Source organism: Mauremys reevesii, linkage group 12 (assembly GCF_016161935.1).
Source record: "Mauremys reevesii isolate NIE-2019 linkage group 12, ASM1616193v1, whole genome shotgun sequence".
Lineage (NCBI taxonomy): Eukaryota > Metazoa > Chordata > Testudines > Geoemydidae > Mauremys > Mauremys reevesii.
This window is the reverse complement of record NC_052634.1, coordinates 4,018,322-4,043,130: the sequence shown is the minus strand read 5'-3', so window position 1 is coordinate 4,043,130 and position 24,809 is coordinate 4,018,322. Positions and strand designations below refer to the sequence as shown.

Below are 24,809 nucleotides of genomic sequence, written 5' to 3'. Positions count from 1 at the left end.
CAGTCACTGGCTCTGCTCTCTGAAAGCCACACACCAAGCTGTGCCTACGGGCACTATAGCCCACCATCTTCTCCACCTGGGACAGATGCCGGCTCCCAAGGGGTCGTCTCCCTGGGCCCCCTCCTGAGGAAAATTCCGGTTGTGCCTTTACTTACGCCAAGCTGTGCCAGACTGACTAGTGATTCCAGCTGCCCGGCTGGAGTCACCGATGAGGCTGATTATCATGTTCTGAAATTCAGGTGTCTCAAGTTGGGCAAGCAAAAAACCGAAGGCTCCCCAAATCACTAGTTACTTGGGGAAATCTTGACTGCAAAGTGACCTGCCACATTATTAGCACGACTAACTAACCTCCAGAGCATCCAGCCCGTCATGCTGTGCATCATCTGCCCTGGTATTTCTGGGTACCCCAAAAACAGGGATGTTCAATCTAATTTGGGGGGAATCTTCCGAGGGGGATTTTAACAATAGGCGCTACACTGCCACCTACTGGTGAGGTTGCACAAGAGGCAGCTGAATAAAGCTGGTGACCGAGGGCATGTCTGACATTACAGCTGCTACAGCCACAGAAGGGGTTTTTCTGTTGCCGTGGTTAATCCATCTCTCCGACAGGCAGGTCAATGGAGGAATTCGGTCAGCCTAGCCACATCCACACCAGGGGCTAGGTCACCCTAACGATAACATTCAGGGTGCAAAATTTTTCACAGCCCTAAGCAATGTAGCTAGGCTGCCCTCGTTTTTAAATGTACATGAGGCCTGAGTAAATTAAACAAATGTGGCAAAAACAGGACAAAAAATTCAAACCCCAAAATCTCAGACCCCAAAGCTTGTGCCGGGACTGCCCCTTCCTCTCCCTCACAGTGACATTTCACCTGCTCTTTCCAAAGCCCTTGACGTGCATCGTCACGAAACACGAGCAGATATTTGGCTATGGCTCGATTCTGATGCATTTTCTCATCGACTGCACAGAGAACCCCCAAATTAAAAAGGGAATTATTCCCCCTCCCCCACACAAACACCTCACGAGCCAGAAACAAAAACGGAGAACCCTTTTAGTAAACAACAACAGAATAAAAGGCCATGGATGATGCATTTTTTTGCCCAGTCCTTCATGACTTCAATCTTCCCCCTCCATGTCCCTTAAACATAGCAAAGGTAGAGATAGGTCTTCTCTATCCTCCAGTCAGTGGGGATCTCCTCTGGCTTGTGGCCCTTCATGTGTTTCTGCATGGCAGACAGGCTGGGGCAGTACTCCAGGCAGATAGTGCACTGGTAGGGGGAAGCGCCGTTGTGGGTCCTGAGATGTTTGATCATGGCAGAGTAATCTCGGGACCTCTGGTGACACAGCTTGCATTCAAAAGGCTTTTCACCTGCAGGGGCAAGAGGGGGAGAAAGACAAAAGAAGGGTGAGGTGGCGACCACGCTGACTTGTCTGTGGTACTTATGCAGCTGCCCAGCCCTGCAGTATCTGGGCGCCTCACGGTCTTCAAGGTGATTATCCTCACCATGCCCCTGTGAGGTGACGACCCTTTGTGCAGCCAGAGAACAGAAGCACAAAGAGGTTAAATAACTTGCCCCAGGTCACATAGGCAGTTTGCTGTAAAGCAGAGAATCAAACCTGGGTCTCCCACATTTCAGGCCAGTTCCCTAAATGCTGGGCCCTCCTTCCTCATTATGGCCTTGGGACATGGGGAGGGAAGGAAAGGTAAGGTGATTTTCAGGGCATTAGAGGCTGTTGCCTAGAGGACAGAACACTGGATTCGAGACTCAAGAGAGCAGGGTTTTAGTCCCAGCTCTTCCACTGGTTTGCTGCGTGTCTTTCCCTTCTCCATGCCTCAGCCCCCTTCTGTGTAGTGGGGATAATGATGCCCATCTCCTTTGCGAAGCACTTTGAGATCTATGGGTGGAAAATTCTATATAACCTCTAGTTGTTATTTATTTTGTAGCGGTCTCCACGGAAAATTTTTAAACCAACCTGAGTGTGGTGGGCATTATGACCCAGTGCACTATTAGCCTGGGGAATCCATTGCCACAAGATATCATATTTAGCAGGATCAAAAAAAGATTGGGCCTTTACATGAAAAAAAAATAATCGAGACTATGCAGAGTTACAACAGTGAAGACAGCAAAAGTTTTGGGAGAGCTAAACCCCCTGCCTGCTTCAGGGCATGAGTCCAACTCTGACTCATAGGAGTCAGGCGGAAACTTCCCCCAGGGGCAAGTTGTCCCATCACTGCAGTATTTCTTGCACCTTCCTCTCAAGTAGCTGGAGCCGGACACCGTTGGAGACAGGATGCTGGCTAGGTGGACCTGGGTCTGATTGAGTCTGGTAACTGCCATGTTCCCCAATGCTACCCAGAAGCTGGGTCCCTGATCTCTGCTCCAGCTCAGTTGCCCATATTTTTGGGTTATTGAATCTCAGCAGAAGCCTTTGAATCATTTTGATAACATATGAGGCTGGAGCTGAGATTTCAGAGACTCGTTTCAATGCAGTAATTAACTGCCTGGCCTTTCTGATATTGATACTTGCTCTGTGCACAGACACACCGAATAATGAAGTAATGAACAGCAGAAGTGATCTAAATATTGATCCACTATTTACAATAGTTACATGCTGACGCATGCAGTGATTCATTACCCCCAGCAACAAGCCTGGATTCCTAAGGAACTGCAGCAGCCTTACTACAGCAAGCGCCCATGATTCAGGCAGCTTTGGATGTGGGAAATAACGAAGTATTTAATGGACAAATAGGACCATAATGCTGGATGAAAACACATACAGGAGAAGAAAACTCTCTAGTGCCTCCCAGACTTGCAGCTGCCCCGAAACGACAGGGTAGCAATGAGTTACACAGGGAACCTGGACACTGGGGTCGGTGTGACATGCACCAAAGAATGGCTGGGTACTTCAGCTCCCACTTGGAGCTATCATTAGACCTAGTAATAGGGACCTCGTTTTAGCCACTCCTAGCACCTAGCCAGCATAGGGCAGAAGAGCCACATCCTCGTGTAGGAATGGAAGCAAGGATGGCTCTGCTGAAGATGGGGGTCTCTTCCACTTGCATCTCCCTGCATCTTCCAGTGGCTCGAGAGTCGGAGGCATTGTAAATCTATGGCTGGATTTCCAAGGTGGTGAACTCCTGCTTACGTGGGCAAGGACTGGGACCCTGGGACTTTTATCGCAATAAAGCGGCTTGTGCATGTGAGCAGCAGGAGTCGGGGGATAAATGATCCTTCAGGCAAGAGCTGGGGAAAGCAGAGCAAGAACTGGGAGTGGAGTAGTTGTCCAGCCAGTCACCACACGCTGCAATGACCGAGGAAAGCTCTGCGGTCCCTCTCCAACTCTTTCTGAGCCTGCCACGCAGAAGGCAGATGGTAGGTGGGCATGCACCGTTTGACGGCTTGGGTATTTCAGCCAGGTCAGCTCCCGCATATAGTAAAAGCAGGAAGAGGGAGCAGCACTGCTGAGCTCTCTATTATCTCTCCAAAGAGAGAGGAGGGCAATTGTTACTAATCGGCCCTAATCATTTCAGTCTGACGAGGAGTCTGGCCTATTCCTTCCCAGCCTGCCCATGACGCATGCAGGCGCCTTGCACAGCTTTCGTTTGGCTGGCAACGGGGAAGGGTTAATTTTGAAAAGGGGCTGGTGGCTCAGGGCGTGAGGGGATGGAGATGGGAGAGGCAGCCATGAAGTAAAAGTAAAGTGGAAAGTCTCAAGTGTATTTTCATTTGTCCCAGCTTTATACTGCTCTCACGCCCCTCCGCTGTCAAATGCCCAGGCAAGACGTCGTTCTTTCCGCAGCACCTTTTATCCCAAAGGATCCTGAATTGATACCTAAACTCGACCCAGGCATCCCATCATCCTGTCCTGGGCTGGGGCCCCGCAGCTGTTTAACAGAGCACATGGCAGGGCAGGAAGTGAAGATACTGTATTCGTCAAACTGCAGGAGGAGCTTAGGGAAATAGTGCAATTACCAGCCTAGAACTTGCTGAGGAATTAATGCCCCGAATCTTGGGCAGAAAACCGTGGTTAAATAACTGGTTTGAAAGCTGGGTGCTTTCAGCAGCGTGACATCCCATCCCACCACTTGTGGGCAGCAGTTCGGTACCGGCTCAAGGGAGGAATGCTCCCTCACAAACCCCGCACTGTGACCCTGGCTCTGTGACTCCCATCAAGGGCTGAATCAGCCCAGCCCTGTTTAGCTTGTGAAGTCCATGGTGGCGCGGCTGCAGCAGGAGCGGCTCACTCACGTGCTGCTAAGGCAGCTGCAGACGCATGGCAGCGGGATAGTACCTGTGTGCACCCTGTAGTGGGTCTCCAGCTGGTGCTTGAGGCTGAATTTCTTGCCGCAGCCGTTGCACTCGTACGGTTTCTCTCCAGTGTGGATACGCTTGTGGCCTTTCAACGTGCTCTCGTCCCGGAAGCAGCTGCCACAGAATTCACACTCGTAGGGGTGGTCACCTGGAACGACAGGAGCACACGGTTATGTACAATGGGGAACACAGCACAGCATTATGCAGACCCCGCAGCCTGCACCAGCACAACCCTCTCCTCACTGCCCCATCTCTCGAAAAGCCATCTGCAAGGTCTTAATTCCCGCCACCCACCACCACAGAAGGTCAAGGGGAAGGAATAGATAGTGGTCACTTCACACACCCATGACATGCAGCTGGCTCTGTGGTGGAACACTACAGATGCCTAGCAATGTACAGCAATGCTGCACAGCACCTTCGGACTAGAAGTGAAGAAGAATCCTCCACCCAGCTGGAAATTCAGGGGGAGTAAGCATCCAAGCTGCAATTTATCCAGAGCAGCGGGGTTACACACATTCTTTTCTAAGCTCAACACCCAGAAGCGATGGAGATACTCAGGATAAGAGGCCACCTAATGAAACTTCAACACCACCTCCTGCTGTATGTTGTTATTATTTGGCATTCATTTAGACTCTCTTTTTGTTCTGTTTGTCTAGTGCCTCGCTCCTGGGGTCCTGGTCCATGACGATGGCTCCTAAATCCTACAATAATACAAATAATAATACCACCACCATCCTAAGGTCCCAGGACCCCATGGTGCCGGGTGCTGCACAAACGCAGCAGGGAGAGACAGTTCTTGCCAAGGCGGGGGAGTAGGAGAGTAATGATAAGATCTGGCTGTTACTTAGGCTAACCATGGGAAGGATGATTTAATAGTTATTTACTGCCCCTGCTCTGGCTGACTGATTCTTTGCAGGTACTGTGGATTTAGGGGGCAGAGGAGGACCAGTTCAGGGAGCAGACCAACGGGCTGTCCAGTACAGCAGTCTTCCTCTAATCAAACCATGCCCTAACTCTTCCCCTCCCGTCCCCATGTCTGTTCCTCTCATTCCCCCGCCCACAGAAATGGCCTGTCCAACGGGAATGACAGAATGACAGCCATCCTTCCTGCAGTTCAGCAGGGTGGGAAGGACCCGCTGCCCCACTGCACACAGGAGACCCTCGACCTCACTGATTGGGTTGGAGAGGTGCTAACGAGGCAACCTGCTTCACCATCTCAGCGCAGCGGTGGGGGGGGGGGGAAGCTTCGCAGAGCGAGCTGCTTGTGACTGGCTGCGGGGAATAGTGCCATGGCAGAGAAGGTAAAGGCTCTCATTCACATACAAGCTTGCGAAGAGGTTCGGCTGCTTCATCAGGCATTGTGCCCATCAGCAGAGAAGGGAAGCAAATTGGGGAGACAGCCCGCCTCACCTCAACAAGACTCACTGAGGCATAAGAATTCCAGCAACGGAGAGGTGTAACTGAAGGCCCACCGCTCCCCTGCAATGGAGGGGTTTGTGAGCTCATTTGTCTGCCAAAGAGGATCTTACACACACTTATATTGGGGAGCAATCACAAGCCACTTCTGTCTCGCTCTCCAGACAAATGCGATGCCACCCCGGGCCAAAAACTTTGGGAGCCGGAGAGGTGTTTAAATATTCCAGATTGGGTGGCTGATAAATGTACTTCAGTTTAGCACCAAACTCAGAATTATTTGAATGAAAGGTGAGGGCTCCAGCTACTTATTTATTACAGAAGTGAAGGCAAGGACAATAAAGATAGATTGATTGCCCAAGACTTTGTTCATGAATATTTAAATATCACTGATTTGTCTTGTCACTGTAATTACAATTTCTCTGTGCTGCATATCCTACAACCACAGTTTATGGTAAAGAATGGCCAACTGTATTTCACTTGTCCTACTGCAGATGTGCAGAGCTGCCAAGCGTGTAATGTTCCTCGCATTTCATACATTTTCTTCAGCTGCTGAAGGCTTAAGTCATCCACAATGACCTACGTTTTTTCATTATCCCCATGTCAAACTGCACTCGTGCTTGGGCATAAATTGTCCTTCTAGTTATATACTCAGATGCCTGTGCTTTCACTTCCTCTTTAAAATGATATTTCACTCTCTTTTCTCTTTAGACCCTCCAACAAAATCCGCCCCTCCCAAATGAAGACCTTCCTCACATAAATTCTGATTTTACATTAGCGTTTCCAAATCTTTCAGGCAGCACTAAATGGTTTTTTAAAGCATTGTGTATAATAACTCTGATATTTCACATTATTTTCTGATTGCAGGAGACTAGCAGAGAGCTCACAAGGTTTAAATGCATTTGATTCTTAAAAACCACTACGTACACACAGCTCATGAGAGTGGTTTGAGGCGTGGATGGCAGTTTCCCCTGTGACAAGAAAGAAGGGAGAGGGTTTCCCTCTTTGGATGCTTTTTTAATATTCATTTGTACACAAAAGCTGAGCCCAATCTGGTATAAATCGGGGTAGCTCCACTGAAGTCAAGCTGCATTTATTCTTTGTTCTACGTTGGGTCAGAGCGCTCACTGATGTCAATGAACTTGGTTCTATCAAAGTCCGTCCATCAACTGAAAATCTGACAATTCCTGAATTTCTAACACAGAATCAATATGTTTAACTATGATCACCATCTCTAGATGCGCTGGCACTATGGCTATGGGTTCCGTATATGAATCTATCTAGTAATACAGATTCTTTTTGAAGGCGGGAAGAATGGTGAAACAATGGTGAATTTTGAGGTTAAAAAAATCCATTTATAAAGATGGGGCTCAGCTCTGAAAACATGCAGCCAGAACCTCCGTTAGTGGAAAACGGACATAATTTACAGATTTACACCAGCTGAGCATCTGACCCATGAGTTTTCTGTGACAGAAGTGGGAAGTATGGGGGGTATTTAAATTTCAGAATTACCGTTTCAGTATTCCATTCAGCGCCTTGTTCAAAAATAAAAGACCCTGGAGTGCTGGATGTGTGAATGGAAACCAGGTGAATAATTCACATTAAGACCCAGCCACTGGCCTGAGTAGAGTTGTTGCCCCGCCCCCCACTGTTTCTTTAGAGCGCCCTGGTACTTTAAATGAAGTGTTAAACTCAGGAGCTAGTTTGACAGGATCTTAGTGAATTTCATTATCAACCCGATCACATGTTAAAGGAGCTTAAATATGGAATCTTGAGAATCAGACCAAATAAAAGGAAAAGGGAAATGCGCAGCACCCGGCCTGTAATCCTGACACAGGGAGATGATCAGACCCACGGCCTTGCAGCATGCTCAGAACTGGCAGCAGAACTCAAAAAATCCAATTTGTGGCATGTTGATTAACTTTGTAGGGCCCCTTAATGAGCTTGACATTAAGTGCAGGACAAACGGGACTAATTAGAGCCCCCTCTGGCCAGCCTTCTGCACCTGTGACCCTGATTTTATATCGTTACCTGGTGTATTTGTTAGTCTACTGAACAACCAATCACAGGGCCATAAAATGCCTTTTCTACACAGCTGAGAGTTTATTATATGATCAGCCGTGTAAATCAGGGATCCATCAATGCCAAGGACTCTGCTGGCCTGCACTACCAAACACAGCTGCTGATACTAAACATGCAGCATTGGTGGCAAACGGGCTAGGAACAACGGAATATTAATGAGGCAAGCCTGTGTGTGTGTGTGTATACATACATACATGAGAGAGAGAGAGAGAGAGAGAGAGAGAGAGAACACACACACATACACATAAGAGTGCGCGCCAGGCTTATGGCAATTCAAGCATTAAATTATTTATTTTTTTGCTCATCTTTAGTAAATAAGAGGTCTGATTTAAAGATAAAAAACGTCTGGGCCAGACACTCAGCTGGTGAAATTGGCATAGCGCTGTTGAAGTTGATGGAATTATGCTGATCAGCACCAGCTAAGGATCTTGCCTTCACCTTTTCCATTTGTAGTGATGAAGGGAGATTATAGGGACTTTTTAAAAGGGAAAGAAGTTGGGTTTCCTAATGTTCACAAAAGAGGAGGAAAAGGAAGGAAAGTAGCAAAAAGACACCAATGGCAAAAGACACTGACATAATTCACACTGTATCTGGAAAATATTGTAAAAAGAGTTCCTAATAAGAGATGTAACAGAAGCTAGAGGCAAAAGACCTCCTGTATCATTATTACACAAGCATTAAACACCAAGATTGCAACCCACTGAGTAGGTGCTGTACATACGCATTGTAAGAGAGTCCCTGTGCCAAAGAATTGACATTCGAAGTACCTTAGACAAAGGGTAGGAGAGAGTGCGCGTTAATTATCTGCATTTTACAGGTAGGGAACTGAGGCACTGAGGGATTAGGTCACTTGCATATGATCACATGAGGAGCCTGCGGAGGAACTGGTAACAGAATGCAGGTCTCCTGAGTCCCAATCCAGAGCATTAACCAAAAAAACCCACCATTCCTCCTCCATCATCTAGCCCTATTTTCCCATCTCAATACAGGATATTCACTGAAAAAGTAGGTCTCCATGAATGGGACACCACAGAGACGCTGCTAGATATAGTAAGGGTTGTGTCTATTTGGTTTTGTTTAATTTAGAGTGGGAACCCCATGTTCCTATTATTCTCTGTGGCACAGCTGTCTATGTATCTCATGGAGGTTCCAAACCATTGCATGGATTTTCCCCAGCACTCAATGTTTTGGGTGCTAGGGATAAAGTAAGATTGGAATGCAGTTGCTTGATCTTTTTTAACCTTTAAAAAGATGGGTGAACACACTCGTATTTAGAAAAAAGTGGCCACATTTTACATTAGAAGTACAATTTAAGCATAGAAGAGGTTAATACATGATTAAGAGATGTTTTAATCAATGGATAATCAATTATAGATGGTGAGCGTATACCCACGTCTTATAACCATCTAAACACTTTCTACTAATATGCTTATAACCATCTATAGGCTATACTAACATCTAACATGCTTATATCATCTATTAACCATCCTTTATTAACCCTCTATAAATGTGACCAAAAACCTTATGCCAAGCTTTGCTACTGGTAAAAGAGATCATCTTCAGAGAGGTCTTTACCGCTAATGTCTCTTTCCCAAAGTGAATGTGCATCCCTGGGCACTATAAAATCAGGAAGAACCAAATGAAATTTCCTTGCATCCTTAATTTGTCCTAAACAAAAGCCAAAAGGTCACCAAGGAGACTCTGTGAGTGGCAGGGAGGGTCCCAGAGCCCAAGCTCCCGCCGGAGCCCAAATACCTATACTGCAATTTTATAGCCCCACAGCCCAAGTCAGCAGACACAGGCCAGCCATGGTGTTTTATTGCAGCGTAGGCATATCCAGAGTATTGATGGACTAGTCAGGGAGTTGCTGCTGCCTCTCTTCATTTCTCCTCCTCCTTGGGCCCATACCTGTGTTGACTTTGCTATGAGCAAGGCTTGGAATTTTGCAGGGGCCAACAGTTTTCAGGCTGACTGCGAGGCTGGGTTCTGCTAGACTTGCCACAGGGAGAGCTCTTTACTTCCACCTGGTGGAGAGTGGGTTGTGACAAGGATTTGGGGTACAGGTAGTTCTTTTTCTCATGTTCACATCATCAAGCCTGAGGGGCCACCCAGGGTTCGGCTGGGCTTATCTGTGGGTCTGGGAATCAGCTATGAGCAAAGCTAAGGTGGAGAATTTGTCCACGTGGATATTTGAGTCTCTCCAAGGCAATGGGTCTCATGAACTTTATACCCATCCAGGTAGGGTCTCTGTCTGCTGCTCTGGGAAGCTCTGGTGCCAGGAGGGTTACATATTAGCAGGATGCCCAAGTTAATGGACCCAGATTAAATGAACAGGCTCAAAGGAGTGTGATTTGAGTAAGCTTTTCCCGAATGAGAACCCAAAGGGAACAGACTAGGTCAACCTCTCTGGGCTGTGGGAAACGGTAGATTCTGAGGCGAGCCCACCTCACGCCATACACCAGCAGCACCAGTCTGCCAGGATTTGGTGTCACAGCCTAGGTCAGATGACGGACTCATTGCACTGACGGCAGGAGGCGGAAGTCCTGAGACGTGCCTGCAAGGTAGCTGCCTGCACTGGATTGGACAGAGCTGCCCAGAGACTCTTTCCTAGGCACTGACTGGCATTTACTCTGTTCGTTTCTTCCTGTCACGATCCTGTCAGGAGGGTGACAATTAAAATAGGTGGAAACGGAAACCTCCCTGTTTGTGGGCAGCCTTGTTGTGAGTGGCATATCACGCATCACTCCCACCAACCCGCTCTCTCTTGTGGCTCCAAACCCCACAGGCATCTCATTGCTGGGAGGGAAACATGAGACCTTCAGAGAAATATCCTGAGCAGGGGACCATCATGCAATTACCCTGGTTAAATTAATCCCAAGAGAGGCTGACCAGCCACATCTCCCACTTATCTCAAGGGAGTGGTCGGTGCTCAGCACTTCGCAGGATTTGTCCCTGCATTTGCACACCCAGATTTTTTATTTTCTGATTTCTGAACATACTTTGCTGACCTTCCCCAACTCTAAAACTTAGCTAAGCAGAAGGGTTTTGTCTGGAGCCTCTCCATCCTGAGATGCACAAAGTGCTCTCCACTCCCACTGGCATCAGGACTGGGACTCTGCTCTTTCCACTGTGAAAACACACCCGGCCCAGCCCATTAAGGAGACAATCCTCTCTCTCAGCAGTGCCTGAATGAAAACACTGAACCACAATTCGCACTGGCCTGAGGCTGGCCACCCTGGGGAGAGGTGTGTGAAATCCCACTAAAACTCACCCACTGCTGGCACCAGGAAATTTCATTTTCCAGCTGAGAGAGGAACATCCCCTGGATAAAGCAACAAATGCCTCTGACCCCAGATCAATAGCAAGGAGGGAAAGGGAAATCTAGAGGCCAAATTCACCTGCCACCACACCCAGAAATGAAACTGCAAACAGATCAAGTAAGGAAGAAAATTATTTTACCTGGAAAATGATGGGAAGAAAACATTTTCCCCACACATCTGCAAACAATTCCCCCATTCCCAGACAATGTCATTTCAATCCCCATGATTCAGAACAAGCCTGCAAACTACACATCAGCCACTATACCATATAGAGTAGTACAGTCCAGCTAATTAGTGAGCCCAAACATAAGTCACTGTTCCCCTGGGATTCGTGACATAGTATTTTTACACATTCATGGGGTGGGTGAGGGTTAGTGCTTTGATCCTCACTGGGGCACGAGTAACAGGAAAGATCATAGGTTAGAGAAAACCTTCTTCCCTTTTACACCATGTTGTTCATCTCTTGCAAGAGAACAAGCCAAGCCATGAGCAACAATCAACCACCACCTGTTCCATATTTGCACACGAATGGTTTATGGTACAGCGCACTGCTCCAATAAATTGAAGGCAGTGTTGTCCATGAGGGACTGGGAGTCAGGACGCTTTAGATTTATACCAAACTATGTTAATAGCTTGTTCTGTGGCCTGGGGTAAAGTTAATTCATTTCTCTGTGCCCCAGTTTCCCCAGATGTAAAAGGGGTGTAACAACACTTGACCCAGAGCTGGGAAGTGCTTCAAGGTGTTCCGATGAAAGGTCTTACACAAGCGCTAAGAACTTATTTGAAAAGGAGCTTTTGATTTACACCTCGGCGAATGCTGTGCTGTTTACAGAGATGTCTACGACATTGTGTTCAGTTTTTCCACCAGGGGACAACAGCCACAGTGGGCAGGTGTCATCTTTAATGTGTTCCTGTCAAAAGTCTGGTGCAAACTACCTGGTGTATATATGCTGCTTGCTGGGAAGGGGTGAGGAGCTTCTGCAGCAGACTGCGAACAGGCATCCGTTTCCCACGTTTGGGTCTCGAAGACTGTCTGAATCCACCACACAGCCCACCCATGTCAGTGGTTTGACTGCTCCACTGCTCTTCCAAGCAAAGAGAACTTGACTGGAACATTTCCCGATGCAGTTTAAATACCACGTACACATAGCAGAGGTCACTATAATCCCATTAAGGCAGGGTACCAGGCCGATTATGTGCATCTAGTGCTTTAAGCCGATGAGGTACATTCACCCCCCCACTAATAAGGTCACAAGCCACGTTACACAGGATAACAAACTTACTGCACACCACTTAAAAAGCCCAGATGAGTTCTACTGAGGAATGACATTGCCTTTAATTTATATTTAAAGGAAATCAAAAAGAAAACCCAATCCCTGAACCTCCCGCCCCACACTTCTCTTTATCACTAAATCTCCACTAGGAATTCTTCATTAGAATTAGATTAGAACCCATCAAGTCTTGGAAGGGTTGTATCCACTACTATGAAAGACTGTACTTAACGGGGTGAGAGCCATGCCCCACGCTTGGTGTATCCAGCTAGGATTGTTTGCTGGTGTCTTGCCCTATCCCTTCTTCCTCCTCCCCCAATTTGTTTCTTGCATCCTCTCTAGCAGTGCAGGTAGGCCCCCGGTACGCTCCGGTACGCCGTACCGGTAAGCTATAGCCGGCACAGCGTATTGCAATGACACCGCAGCCGCCCCGCTGGAGAAGAGGGCTGTGGGGCAGGGCTGGGAGCTTTGCTCCTTTCCCCACAGGGCGGGGCAGCAGGGGGGAAAAGGAGCAGAACGCTGGCGGCTCCTCGTCCCCCCAACCCTGCCTCCGGTGCAGCCCCCCTGCCCCAGGTAATATGGGATGGATGTGGGGAGGGGAAAGGGAGAGCATGGGGGCCCTGGGGCAGTGAGGTGTCACATGGAGGGTCATGTGCCCGTTTAGCTGGTGCCCGCCTGCCTCCGGTAAGACATGGATTTTACTTGCACCACTGGCTGTAACTTTCAGGATGTCCAGGCTACAGTGGTTCAGCGACAGTGCTGTGGCTGGGCCGCTGTAGCATAGACGCATCCTACATTGACAGGAGGGGGTTTCCCATCGGTGTAGCTAATCCATTGCTCAGAGGCGGTAGCTAGGTTGACAGAAGAATTCTTCCGTTGCTCTAGCTGTATCTCCATTGGGAGTTAGTTGAGCTAACTATGTCAAAGAGGATGCAACATTTTTCACAGCCCTGCGCAACCTAACTGGGTCAATCTAATTTTGAAGTCTAGACCCGGTCAACAGCTCTTTGGGACAGGGATTGTCATTTAATAAGAATTTGCACCGTGTCTAGCACGACAGGATCCTGATTCCTAACAGAGATCCTCAGGCACCATCCTATAGTAATGACTGCCCAGCCATTACACTCATTTACCTAAGGGAGGAAACTGGGAAAGTTGATGCTAATGAGCAGCAAAACCAACCCCCTAATGGAGAGTTATTAGGCCCACCAAGGGAAGTGGCAGAAGCCTCGCCGCTGGACACACGTAGGTCTGCACTAGACAACCAACTGGGGATGCACTGTAGCGAACAATCCCGTAAGTGAGCCACTAGATGGGTCCTACTCGGGCTGTTCCACAGATCCCCACGCAATGGCTCGTGAATGCAGGGCTCCCTGTCTTGAGGCCCAGGGCTCGCCTTAAGCCCCGCTCCCTATCCCCTCACAAGGACAGGCAGCCAGCTCATGGAGCATCCCAGTGGCAGCTAGTCATTGCCACAGTTTACCTGTATGTGAGCGCAGGTGCCGCTTGAGGGCGGTATGGCTGGGGAAGGTGCGGTTGCACTCGCTGCAGATGTAGCTACGCACTCCCGCATGCACTTCCATGTGTTGCTGCAGGGCAGTCTGCGTCTGGAACCGCTTCCCGCATAGCAGGCAGAAGACGGCCATGTCAGTACCTGGGGAGAAAGGGAGACACTCTCGTCAGCAACCTTTGCAGCAGATTCCTCTGACACGCTGCCGCTTCTGCAGACAGGATGCCGGGCTAGATGGCCCACTGCTCTGAAGAATTTTGGCCATTCTTTCTTACTTGTGATTGTCCTGTCAAGGCAACATGCACTCGAACGCAGCACCATTCAACCCAAGGAAACGGTCATAGGAAGGGACAGAGCTGAGCGAGCCACTGAAACAGACTAGTGAGAGAGCATCAACTCACAAGCACTTTGGCACAACCAAAGAGGAGTCACTGGCACTGATCGCGTCAGGTCAATGCTTCCTGAAGCGCCTGCCAGTCATATTGCACGTTAGCTCATAACCCCTCGACAGCCAAAGCCGTCTCTGTTTATTCCCTATAATGACTCTCCCATTGAGGAGGAGCAGATGAAACGGCTCGGGTGGATTGACAGAAAACTGGTGTGTTGGTTTAGTACTCTCAAATAGAAAGCCCATCACTACCCAATCCCCAATAAAAATGTAGAACAAGTTAAAGGTCGATTTGAAACTCACTCTATTTTTATTTCCCCGACACATACTCAGTGGAAACTAGACATCTACAGTTGTATCGGGCACTGGAAACTTGTAACACATGGTAAAGCAAATGGCAAGAATTTTCCGTTGCTGGGTTGCAGAACATTACATGGCAACATTTCCATTCTATTCCTAGAGCAGTATGGCCAAAAACAAAGGGAGACTCTAACCCCTTCATATCTAAGCAGATACCAAACTGCACAGTGTAGCAACTATAAGATAGTGCATTTAATAGCTATCAAGAATGTATTATCACAGTACCCCCTACCTGATTAAACTGGCTGAGAAGCAAATTAAAAAATAAAGGTTATGAATGTATATATGATGGCTTTCAAATTGAACCAGTTTAAATTGGAAGAAAATAACTTTGTAATGTGCATATAGAATATGGAGCACAAAAAGTAATTTTGGGGAAAAAAAATAAAAAGCACTTAACTATTCTGAAAGCGCCTCATTGGTGATCATGGACCAAGACGGAAAAGTGCTTTTGGTTCATCTTTATCTTTACACGAAGATAAAATCCTTCATCCTAAAGAATTCAACAAGAGCTTCATGTGCTACAGAGGAATAGTAGCAGATACCTATAAGGCAGCTGGGGCAGAACAGTTAAGTGGAGGGGAAATTTTGGCCAAATCAGGACACCACGGCAAGCTCGGATTCTTTCCTCCTAAGCTGATGTAACAAGTCTTGGAACGTTCACCAGAAACCTTTTATGGAAACATATCCTCAGGATGATAAATGCAAATCATGTTGTATATAGCACTTCTTACATTGCAAAGTGATTTTCACAGGATGGGCCAGTGTAATTGTCCTGATTTTATTGATGGAGGAGAGCAAGCGACATGCCCATGGTCACGTCAACAGCAGAGTCAGAAGTTGAACCCAGGACTCCTGTTCCATCCACTGGACCACACATCACGTAGAACAAATGCAGGCTTGGGGAACGGTGCAACTAGTTCAGGTGTTTTATGGTGCACCTGATACAGCTAGAAAGACTTCCATCTAAAGCCCAGCCTTGTAACTACAGGCTCAGCAATCTCTCATGTCAGACGCCTCCTTTCCCCCTAACTACAAAGCATTCCCTCTCAAACAACGATCATGCTTTAAACACTAGGCTTATACACCTCTGTGAGATCTAAGCAGGAAGCTCTCCCAAGACACTGGGTATCTCTGCCCCCTTAAACCCTGATGTAAGTGGGACCTAGAGATGGTGCTAATGGGGGTAGCTCAGAATTCTGCCCTAGACGCTAGAGGGTTGAATGTAATAGAATAACATCTCTGTTATTGCTTGGGATACTGAAGAGACATACAAACCGAAACTTAATCCTATGAACCACACACAATTATAAAGTTGGCTGCACCAACATAAGAAAAAAAACCCCAGATATTTACACACCGCCAGTAAAAATAAGACTTTTGTGTTAAACATTTTTTTTAGTTTATGCATAGCTGATTGTTCAGAACCTATGAGTCAGTGCAAATTGTATTATGCTGGGAGATTAAGCCAATAAATGCTACCTTTTTGGAGACACATTAAAATGTGGGGACTATGGAGATAAAATTATCTAGAAAATTGTATTAGCAATTCATTAGCAGCAGCAAGATGTGCAAGGTAACCACTGAATGTGCATTGCTCTTAAAAAAATAAAAAAGCCCATTTTGCTTATTGTATGTGCCAGAAATTAACTCTGCAGGAATATTGTTGCAAGGCAAGAAGCGCCAGGCAAGCCTTCTCGGGCAAAAAAGCCACCACGGCTGCCTGTTAAAAAGTTAACCTGCGGGGTGGGTCAATACACTAGAGCATGCCTAGGCCAAAGCAGCAAATCTGTTCCGATTGCTGGTACAGATGGTTGGGTAGAGGCAATCGAGATGGTAACAAAGCAGCAGGTTTCCGTGCCAGGCATCAGACAGGGCTGGCTCTGCATGCTTAGAGGGAAGCTGCTGGCAGGGGAGGCCCAAGAAAGCAGGATATCTGAAAAGACTAAGCAGGATGCACCATTGCAAGGACAGGAGCTGTTGTCCTTGACAGACTGTTCAGAAAGCAGCCCACCCGAGTGGTAAGGGTTGTCTGTGGGTGTCAGAGTCAGGTCCCCAATCTCTTAGGAAATCAGGGTAGGTAGTAACTATAACTGCTGGCCAAGGAATGAGGGCAGCAGTGATTAACGCATTATGAAACAGATACCAGACAGCTGTCCTGGTTTGTAACATTGGGATAATATTAATGATAAATCAGACTGCACCATGCATATTTCTAGCACCTTTCACCTGTGGATCGCAAAGTACTTTGCTAACATTAAATAGGCCACACCTCTGTGAGGGTGGCAGGAACACTTATTTTGCAAATGGGGAAACTTGAGGCCCAGATATTCCCGTATGACCACAGTCAAGATGTGAGTAATTGGCTATGCTGGAAACAAATAGTGAGTTCTGAATCCCCATCCTTTACTCCAATCACTAGGGAACACTCCCCCTCCCAGAGCCAGGAACAGAATCCAGGAGCCCCATCTCCTGTTCCTTGCTCTAACCAGACAATGGGTTCAGTTAGTTATTTAAAAAAAAATCTGAAGTAAATGAAAACTTACAAGTTATATCACTAACAACAATATACAATTTTATCAATGGCCCCTGGCAACAGGAGCAGCGCACTGTACAGGTCTCTAAGCTCCACTTGAATGGCAACAGAAATGCTAATTACTGGTGGAAAGTTGTGATTTCATTAAGAGAAGTCATCCTGTGCTCACTTAAGGAAACTGTGCTTAAATTGAATGGATTTTTAAAAATCAAACTACAGGATGACAGGCAGAAGGAACTGTAGGGGCATGAATTTAGCTGTTAACATTTTGGTGCTCGTTTATTCTCAGTTTCTCCCTTGAGCACCCAGCAAATACATGGAAATTACCTTGCACTGTACTATCAACTCCCTTGGTTGTATTCAGAAATTTCTGGGGTCTCCCACTAGTGGTTGATTTTCAGCACCTGGGAGAAATCCTGGCCCCACTGAAGTCAATGGCAAAGTTTCTACTGAAAACAACAGGGTTGGGATTTCACCCCTTATATTTAAATCCTAAGTATTTTTTGGTCTATAATTTTTGTTAGGTCATCTGGTGTCCCCCTTGGTTGCAAATGCGTTGTTCCCTAGAGTACGTGTGATTACTTTCTTAATTCTTTTCCTACTGTATCATACAAGGAAACCTTAACTCAGAAATCTTTTACTGCTGTGGATTAAATGTAGGCAATTACTCCCCAACATGAAACATAATTTTGCACAGGGGAAGGGGAATGTGTGCACACTGAATGGCCAGGCCTCAGGACACAGGGACCTCTCTTTCTGGAACATGCCTCCCGCCTCTGATCTCCGCAGGGAGGGGGGGGGGAATTATGAATGGTTTCCTACTTGTTATCCATTGAGCTTGTCACAATGCCACCCCCCCCATATCCCACTGCTCCAAGAGAGACCTGGGACTCTAACAGTGCCTGCCTGTGCTCTGTGTGATGCTAGCCTCAGATTCTCAACAGAGGAAGGCACTAAATTCGCCCTCAGAAAATACTTAAAATAAAAAAAGAAAGATGTTTAGTTTGAGGTGAAGCCAGGGGGCTGTCAAAAAGGCAAAGGAGATTTCAGTGCACCCAGGTGACTTTCTGGATCATGAATCACAACAAAATCGCTATGTTTATACCTGTGCTGGTTCCATACCAATTAGATCTTTAAGGGAAATAACAGAGAGTGCGAGAGAGCTGAACACAGCTGGAGAAGATTTCAGGTGCAGCACCTTTCCCAACACAAGGCTCTTATTATCTTGAGCTATAAGCGTTTCCCTAATCAAAGGAGCAGAGCCTCTAAATATACAGTGTCTTTTTTGGTAACAGTACAGAACTTAGCACAGGCATTAGAGAGCCACAGAAGGCGTCGGCAGACCACTGAATAATCGTAAGATCGTGGTTACATGACTCTGACCTTCCGATCATAGCTGGTGTCCTATCCAAACTCCCTACCGTAGGGCTGGTTCCCCTATTCATCAGTGAAATAGGTCCCCTCTGAGAGCCTGCATTCATGCTCATAGGATACAATCCTCATAAATAACGAGTCATCACCACATTCATCAATAACAGTCACCACTTTCATTCAAGGATGGGCTGGATATGATATACAGGTGCACGCTGACTCGCAGGGAGACAGGTTTCTGTCTGCATCTTAAGAGGATGTAAAAGCAGTCGAGGGAGGATAGTGGACATGCCGTTCCCCTTCCTACCATCTATATGTGGCAATATTGTCCTTAACTTCTGATTTAGAACCTTGATGAATTCTGTCCTCTCTCCCTTTCCAGCCATTCCGAATGAATTGCAGCAGGACACTGATGTATTTCAATAGTTTTCTGCCATGCATTAATACCAAATAGTCTCTCTTTAACACACACTATACACATTTGGTAAGCTCTCCACATTAACATAAAGTTCCTTTCTTAATGCAAGGTTGTTAGAGATGGCCTTTTCTTTCTAAGATTAAAAGTCTTCACAGAACCTTACAGTTGTATAATCTTTAATGTAAGCTTGGGCAAGGAGAAGGTATGATATGATCTCATATTCATTAGTCAGGAGACCAGTGAATCCTCAAGAAAAAGGCTCCCTGTATTATGGATTAAACGAAGTGCAAACAGAAGGATTACATTTTAAAACTCTAAATGCAAATGAATATGCCAAACTTCCGTGAGCACGTTCCAAGGAAGACAAGCTCACCACTGCTGCCTCCTGTATTTGTTCTGCAGTGAGCAGACACAAGTGCATTTCATTATATAGCACCTCCAGCTACAGTAAACAAATTTGTCAGCTCACTAGCTCATTAAGGTGTGTGCCCCAGTACATGTGGGATTTATTGGTACTCGTACAATAAAAGTAACATGAATAGATTTACTAATTTTGTCAATCACTTCAAGGGAGGAGGGGAGAAAAAAAAACATTCCAGAGAAAGGACTTTGGAAGCAGAGACTAAAACAAACAAAAGCATGAATGAAACGTTCTTGGAACATTTGGACATTGTAAGTATTTTCAGCACAAAGGACTGATATGACAGTGTGCCTTTTTGGATCTCTGCCACAAGCTCAAGTTACAAGGTGGCACGTGTGTTTGTGTGTATTAAAGTCTCAGTTATTCTGCCTTTGATGGAATGTATGCAAGGCAGGCAAAGGCTACGTTTTGAATCCGATGAGGGAAGAATTTACAAGCAAAGAATTAACATGCACAAAGTGACGCAACCATTCTACCACCCAACAGTAAGCAAAGCCCATTTCACCCTCTCCGTTGCTTTTTTCCCGGGGGGTCGGGGAATGCCAATTGAGCCGCTGACAAAACTCTCCGAAGTGTCCAAAAAAACCAAAATAAAATGGGTCGCACAAAGTAAATCCCGAGAGGTATGCAGCCTTCTGGTCTGTAACTTTCAAAATGACAGCAGGATTGGGTCAGAGGTCACTGGGTCTGAGGCCTTAAGTACCACAGCCAGCTGTGGAGTGGAGGCCCTGAGCCGGCAGGACGCCTGCCCATATAAATCTGCAATAAGCAGCACCCGCTGAGGGAGAGAACAATGGTCTCCAGCAGGGGTGGAAGGGAGGACAAAGCAGCCAGGCCAGTGCGCAGGCCCGTAACAAATCCTCGATGGCACCACAGGACCCTCATTTGTGAAACTAATTGGCCCCCCGATTGAAAAATTGGACTAACTTCAACAGCAAGAGAGTGTTAGAGATGAGCTGCCTTTTGGAAGCAGGGAGAAAAAAACCCACTCAGAACTGCGTACGCTCAAGGATGCACCCACAAAATCATGGAGGTTGTTTACACCTAAAGGGTACATCGGCTCACAACACATGGCTTGTTAAAGGGGAAACGCACCCACATTCCAAGTGTACCTGATGTCCGTAATTAAGCCCGCGAATTAAAATTAATTTATATCTGGGGGAAAGGAGACCGACGTGCATGCGCACACACACACACACACACACGCACAGCACTCCCAGTGAGTGGGACTGTGTCGACTTGATGATCAAAGGAGGTTCCTTACATGCTGGTGGAGGGGTGACTTTCTGGAAAGAGATAGCGCCGGCAAAATTTAGTTTTAAATTACACCCCCTTCCGCCTCTAAACTCCTCCACCTCTGTGTTGCGATGCTTAAAAGTTAACAGTAACATCCCAGCTGCCTTTTAAGAATACTGAAGTTGGGGGAGGCATTAATGACAACAGTGAAAGGAGACTATAAATTAGGAGCAGAGCAGCCTGAAAACAGAAGTAGGGAGAATTTAAGTTCAGCATTAGGAAAGAAGAAGTGTTTCTAACTAGGAGGTCACTTAGGCAATGGAATAGTTTGCAGAGAGGGGTCAAGGAGGCTCCTCATCACTAGAGGTCTTCAAAGAGGCAGCTAGATATGACAATCCAAAGGGTTTAAGTACAGAAGACAATCCAGCACTAAAGCAGAAAGACACAAGAGAAGACCCAGGAGGTCCTGTCCAGACCTACTGAATATAATTCTAACAGGCAGGATGCAGTCCATGTTTGGAGCAGGGCGAAAAACAACAACTTGTTTTCAGTCCTGAGGCAGAATTGAGACACATTTTCAAATGGTGAAGGACAGTGCAATACACAAGAGGGCTCGCGTGGCTCTGCGGGGCACTTTCCACTGTCACTTGGCAAAAGTTTATAAAATGAAGGGTTTTTAATAAGAAGGAAAGTTTGTTGAACGATCAGTATGTCAGGAGGATGCCTTCCCAGGATTAGTGAACGAGGAGCTGGCAAAAATACAGACTCCTGTAAATACATTGCTGCATCGTCTCAAACCCACCTGACTTTTGGATCAGAGTCTGAGCTTCAAGGCTTGGGCCATCTGATTTGATCATTTACTTATGATGCAAAAGCCTTCACTTTAGGGGTGATTAGCATTATACTTTTGTATTACAGCAGGGCTGGAAGCCTCAGCAGAGATCAGGGCCCCACTGCGCTTGGAGATGTACATACATATATTGAGAGAGAGTCCTTGCCCCCAGTAGTTTACAGCATACCAAACACATAAGACAAAGGGTGGGAGAAAGGAAGCATTATTATTCCCATTGTACAGGGGAGGCATGGAGACCACTGGACCACTGACTGGTCCACGGTGTATCTCAGTCTGTGGCAGAGCAGAAATTGCACCCAGATCTCCAGAGTTCCAGTCTTCCTCCCTGGCTCACCTTAACGAGCCTAGATACACCAAGCTCCATATTTCTTCCTCAGTATTATTTCCATAGCATCAGCAGTGCGCGAAGGGCTTTAGACAAGGCCGACGAGGCCTCTGATGCAAGGAATTTACAATCCACAGAGACAAAGGATGAGGGATGGGATAGAACAAAAACAAGTGACGATGCAGTAATGGTTTGCACATCTCCCAACCCAGGGTTCCTCCCCCACGTGGAATGATTTTTTAGACTCTTTCATTCCTCTGACCTCCCCACTCCCCTGCCCGCCATTCTCCCTGTGGCCTGTTGGGTTGAGAGTTATTTGAGGGGAGAGAACCACATTTTACAGGCCTCATGAAATCAGTGTGTTTTCAGGAGAAGTGGGTGGAGGCCTGGCAGATTGGAGAAAGGGCTTCAGGGGTAGGGGTTATGTGGTGGAAGGAGCAGAGATCATAGTGACACAAAAGATAGAAATAAATAGCTTCCTCTCCCTCCACCCCTGCCCAACAGTGGCAGATGCTCAGGAGAGAGAGAGAGAGAGAGGAGTAAAGGCTAGCTGGCATCCCTCCAAGGAATAACAAGCTTTCTGTAAGTAAAGCTGTGCAGAGGTGACACAGGGACGCGACCCAACTGATGGCAATTGCCAAGGGATCTGTCTAGACTCCCAAGCCACCAGAGACTGCCAGCTCCAGTCCCTTCACCAGGCACACAGCAAGTGTGTAATTTTATCCATGAGGCCGAGACCCATCTTAGCAATAAGCCGCCGTCCCCTTGTGAACAAAACGTGAAGATGGCACACAGAGCTGGAACCCAGCCAGCACTCTGACAGGTCACACCAAGACAGCTCAGACACCTAAATAAGGGCCAGATTTTCAGGAGTGCTGATCACTCAGTAGCTCCCACCTTGGCGCTTATGACCAGATTTTGGGAAGAGCTCAGGATGCAACGTGCTACGCTCTTTGGAAAAACCAGGCCGCTTGCTTTGCTGCTTAACTGGGAGCTGAGCTCATTTGAAAATTTGGCCCCGATGACTGGAACATCTGGCCACAGACAGACAGTGAACTTGCTGAGCAGCACAAGAAACGAAACACCAAAAGGCTGAGGAGGGAGGAAAACAAACCACGGACAAATAGAGCCAAGTTATTTAAAAAGCACCTATGCCCATAAACTACACTGAAGTCTCTGCGTGTCACTGTTAGACAGCTAGAGGACAACAGGAGTTAGGAACCAAAATGTAACTGATGCACGTAAGTTGCCAGTGCTAATACGCACAGGAGAAAGACTGGCTTAGCAGTACTCCCTCAACTGTAAAACAAGAACCATTGGGGACTGAGCCAGTGCACAAGGACAGAGAATGCTGTTTATACTTGCTTTTCAGACCCCAAACGTATTGCTGGCGGTGTTCTCCCCGACCTCCGTGTCCGGGACGACTTCAAACACACATAAAACCAAAATCTCAAACCAAATGCAGCGCTATTGTTTCCAAGCCACTTAGACATTTGAACGTTCCAGCGTTGAAAGAAAAATCACACCCAGATAAATAAACCACCACCACACAGACACATACAAAAAAAAAGAGGGAGACGAATTTATTCATTTCACTGACATTAATGGTGTTTCTCTCCTTTTTTCCAGGAAGATGATTACAAATTAAGCAGCATTTAAATGCTTTTTACTGTCAACAATTAAAAAGAGAGAATATGGAACAGAAAGTATAGCGGCCATTCATTTCCACGGTAACGGTGCTATCAGAGAACACCAAGGGGCCCTTCCTGTACTGTACGCTGCACAATGGCAAAAAGTATACCATTAATTTTGTAGAACATTCAAAAGCAAATTAAAATATAAAAAGCTCTAGGCACAAAGATAGATACCAAGAGAGAGGGCAGAATAGGTCAAGCTTGTGGAATTAAAGTCTTAGCAACAGTAGAGATTTAAGCATAGCCCTATTACACTACATTCAATAGCCATCTTCTCTTCTTTTTTTTTTTGAGAGAGAGAGAGAGAGAGAGACTATGTGCTGTTTTCTCAAAGCTTGCTGTAGTAAACAATTAATACAATGTGTGTAAGTGATGAAGACTTCAAAGACAAGCTATAGCCTGCCATTTAGATTAGATTTTGGATGCAACAAACTGTTTGGAAGAGAGAGGTATCCGATATGTGCAAGACGCATAAATAACAGATTATTTGAAAGCTGATTTTTACTGGCTAGATACATACTCAAGGGAGGAAAAAACTTTAAACTAGTGGCTGTAAGTGGAGAGATTTGTGGGGTGTAGGGTTAAAACTATTCTTTAAATCTCTGGTGATAGGTAAATGAAAAATACTGCTTTTGGGAGAGTAATGACAAACTAGGTATTTTTCAAATACACTTACGAATATTTCTCCCTTTTCAGACTCCTGGTGAAGAACGTTCAATTTTTTTACAAGGTTAGTAAAAACTAGTAATCCTCCCCCTCTCCCTCTGAGTCTGCAGAGAATGGAATAAAAATAAGATTTGTTTGGATACAAGCATATGGGAGGATGCAGGATTAAAAAAAACAAAAAAACAGGAGCCATGTACATTTCTGTACCGTAAAGTTTAATATGCAGGAGGTACGTCAAAGAAATAAAAGAGACACGTCCCCTTTAAAAGGAAATATAATTTACAGTGTGCAGCCAGGCGGTCCATAGTTTCAATCTCGTTTACTATAGAGAAAACTCTGCTAGCTGTTCTCTATCCCACAAATCCGATTTAATCAGACAAGCCAGCCAGCGTGGCATGAAGTAAAAACGGATAATTAGTAAACAGAGAGCTACTTCAGTGCTTCATTGGCATTCGAGCCGGGCTAGTGTGTCGCATTTAAAATGCAGTCTGATGAAGTTTACAAAATCAAACCATTTGTTACTCCTATTGAAGAGGCTTCAGGCCACTTGCAATTAAATTGGAATTAGTGCTCAGAATGAGATACAGCAAATTCATACTAAAAAGGGATCTGACTTTGAGACATTTGACTTCAA

At 46.3% G+C, this 24,809-nt stretch overlaps 1 protein-coding gene across 6 annotated transcripts in view; it reads right to left on the bottom strand.

Annotated features, from left to right (window-relative positions):
- Window positions 1–624: 624 nt before the first annotated feature.
- The window catches only part of ZBTB16 (zinc finger and BTB domain containing 16), a 166,299-nt gene continuing 142,114 nt past the window's right edge, over window positions 625–24,809 (bottom strand). For all 6 annotated transcript variants that reach the window (XM_039496733.1, XM_039496739.1, XM_039496738.1 and 3 more), the window contains 3 exons: window positions 13,881–14,051; window positions 4,292–4,459; window positions 625–1,367 (listed from right to left, as the gene is read on the bottom strand). In XM_039496733.1, coding sequence (XP_039352667.1) covers window positions 1,138–1,367; window positions 4,292–4,459; window positions 13,881–14,051 — 569 coding nt within the window. In that variant the 3' untranslated portion in view covers window positions 625–1,137. The remainder of the gene's footprint in view (window positions 1,368–4,291; window positions 4,460–13,880; window positions 14,052–24,809) is intronic.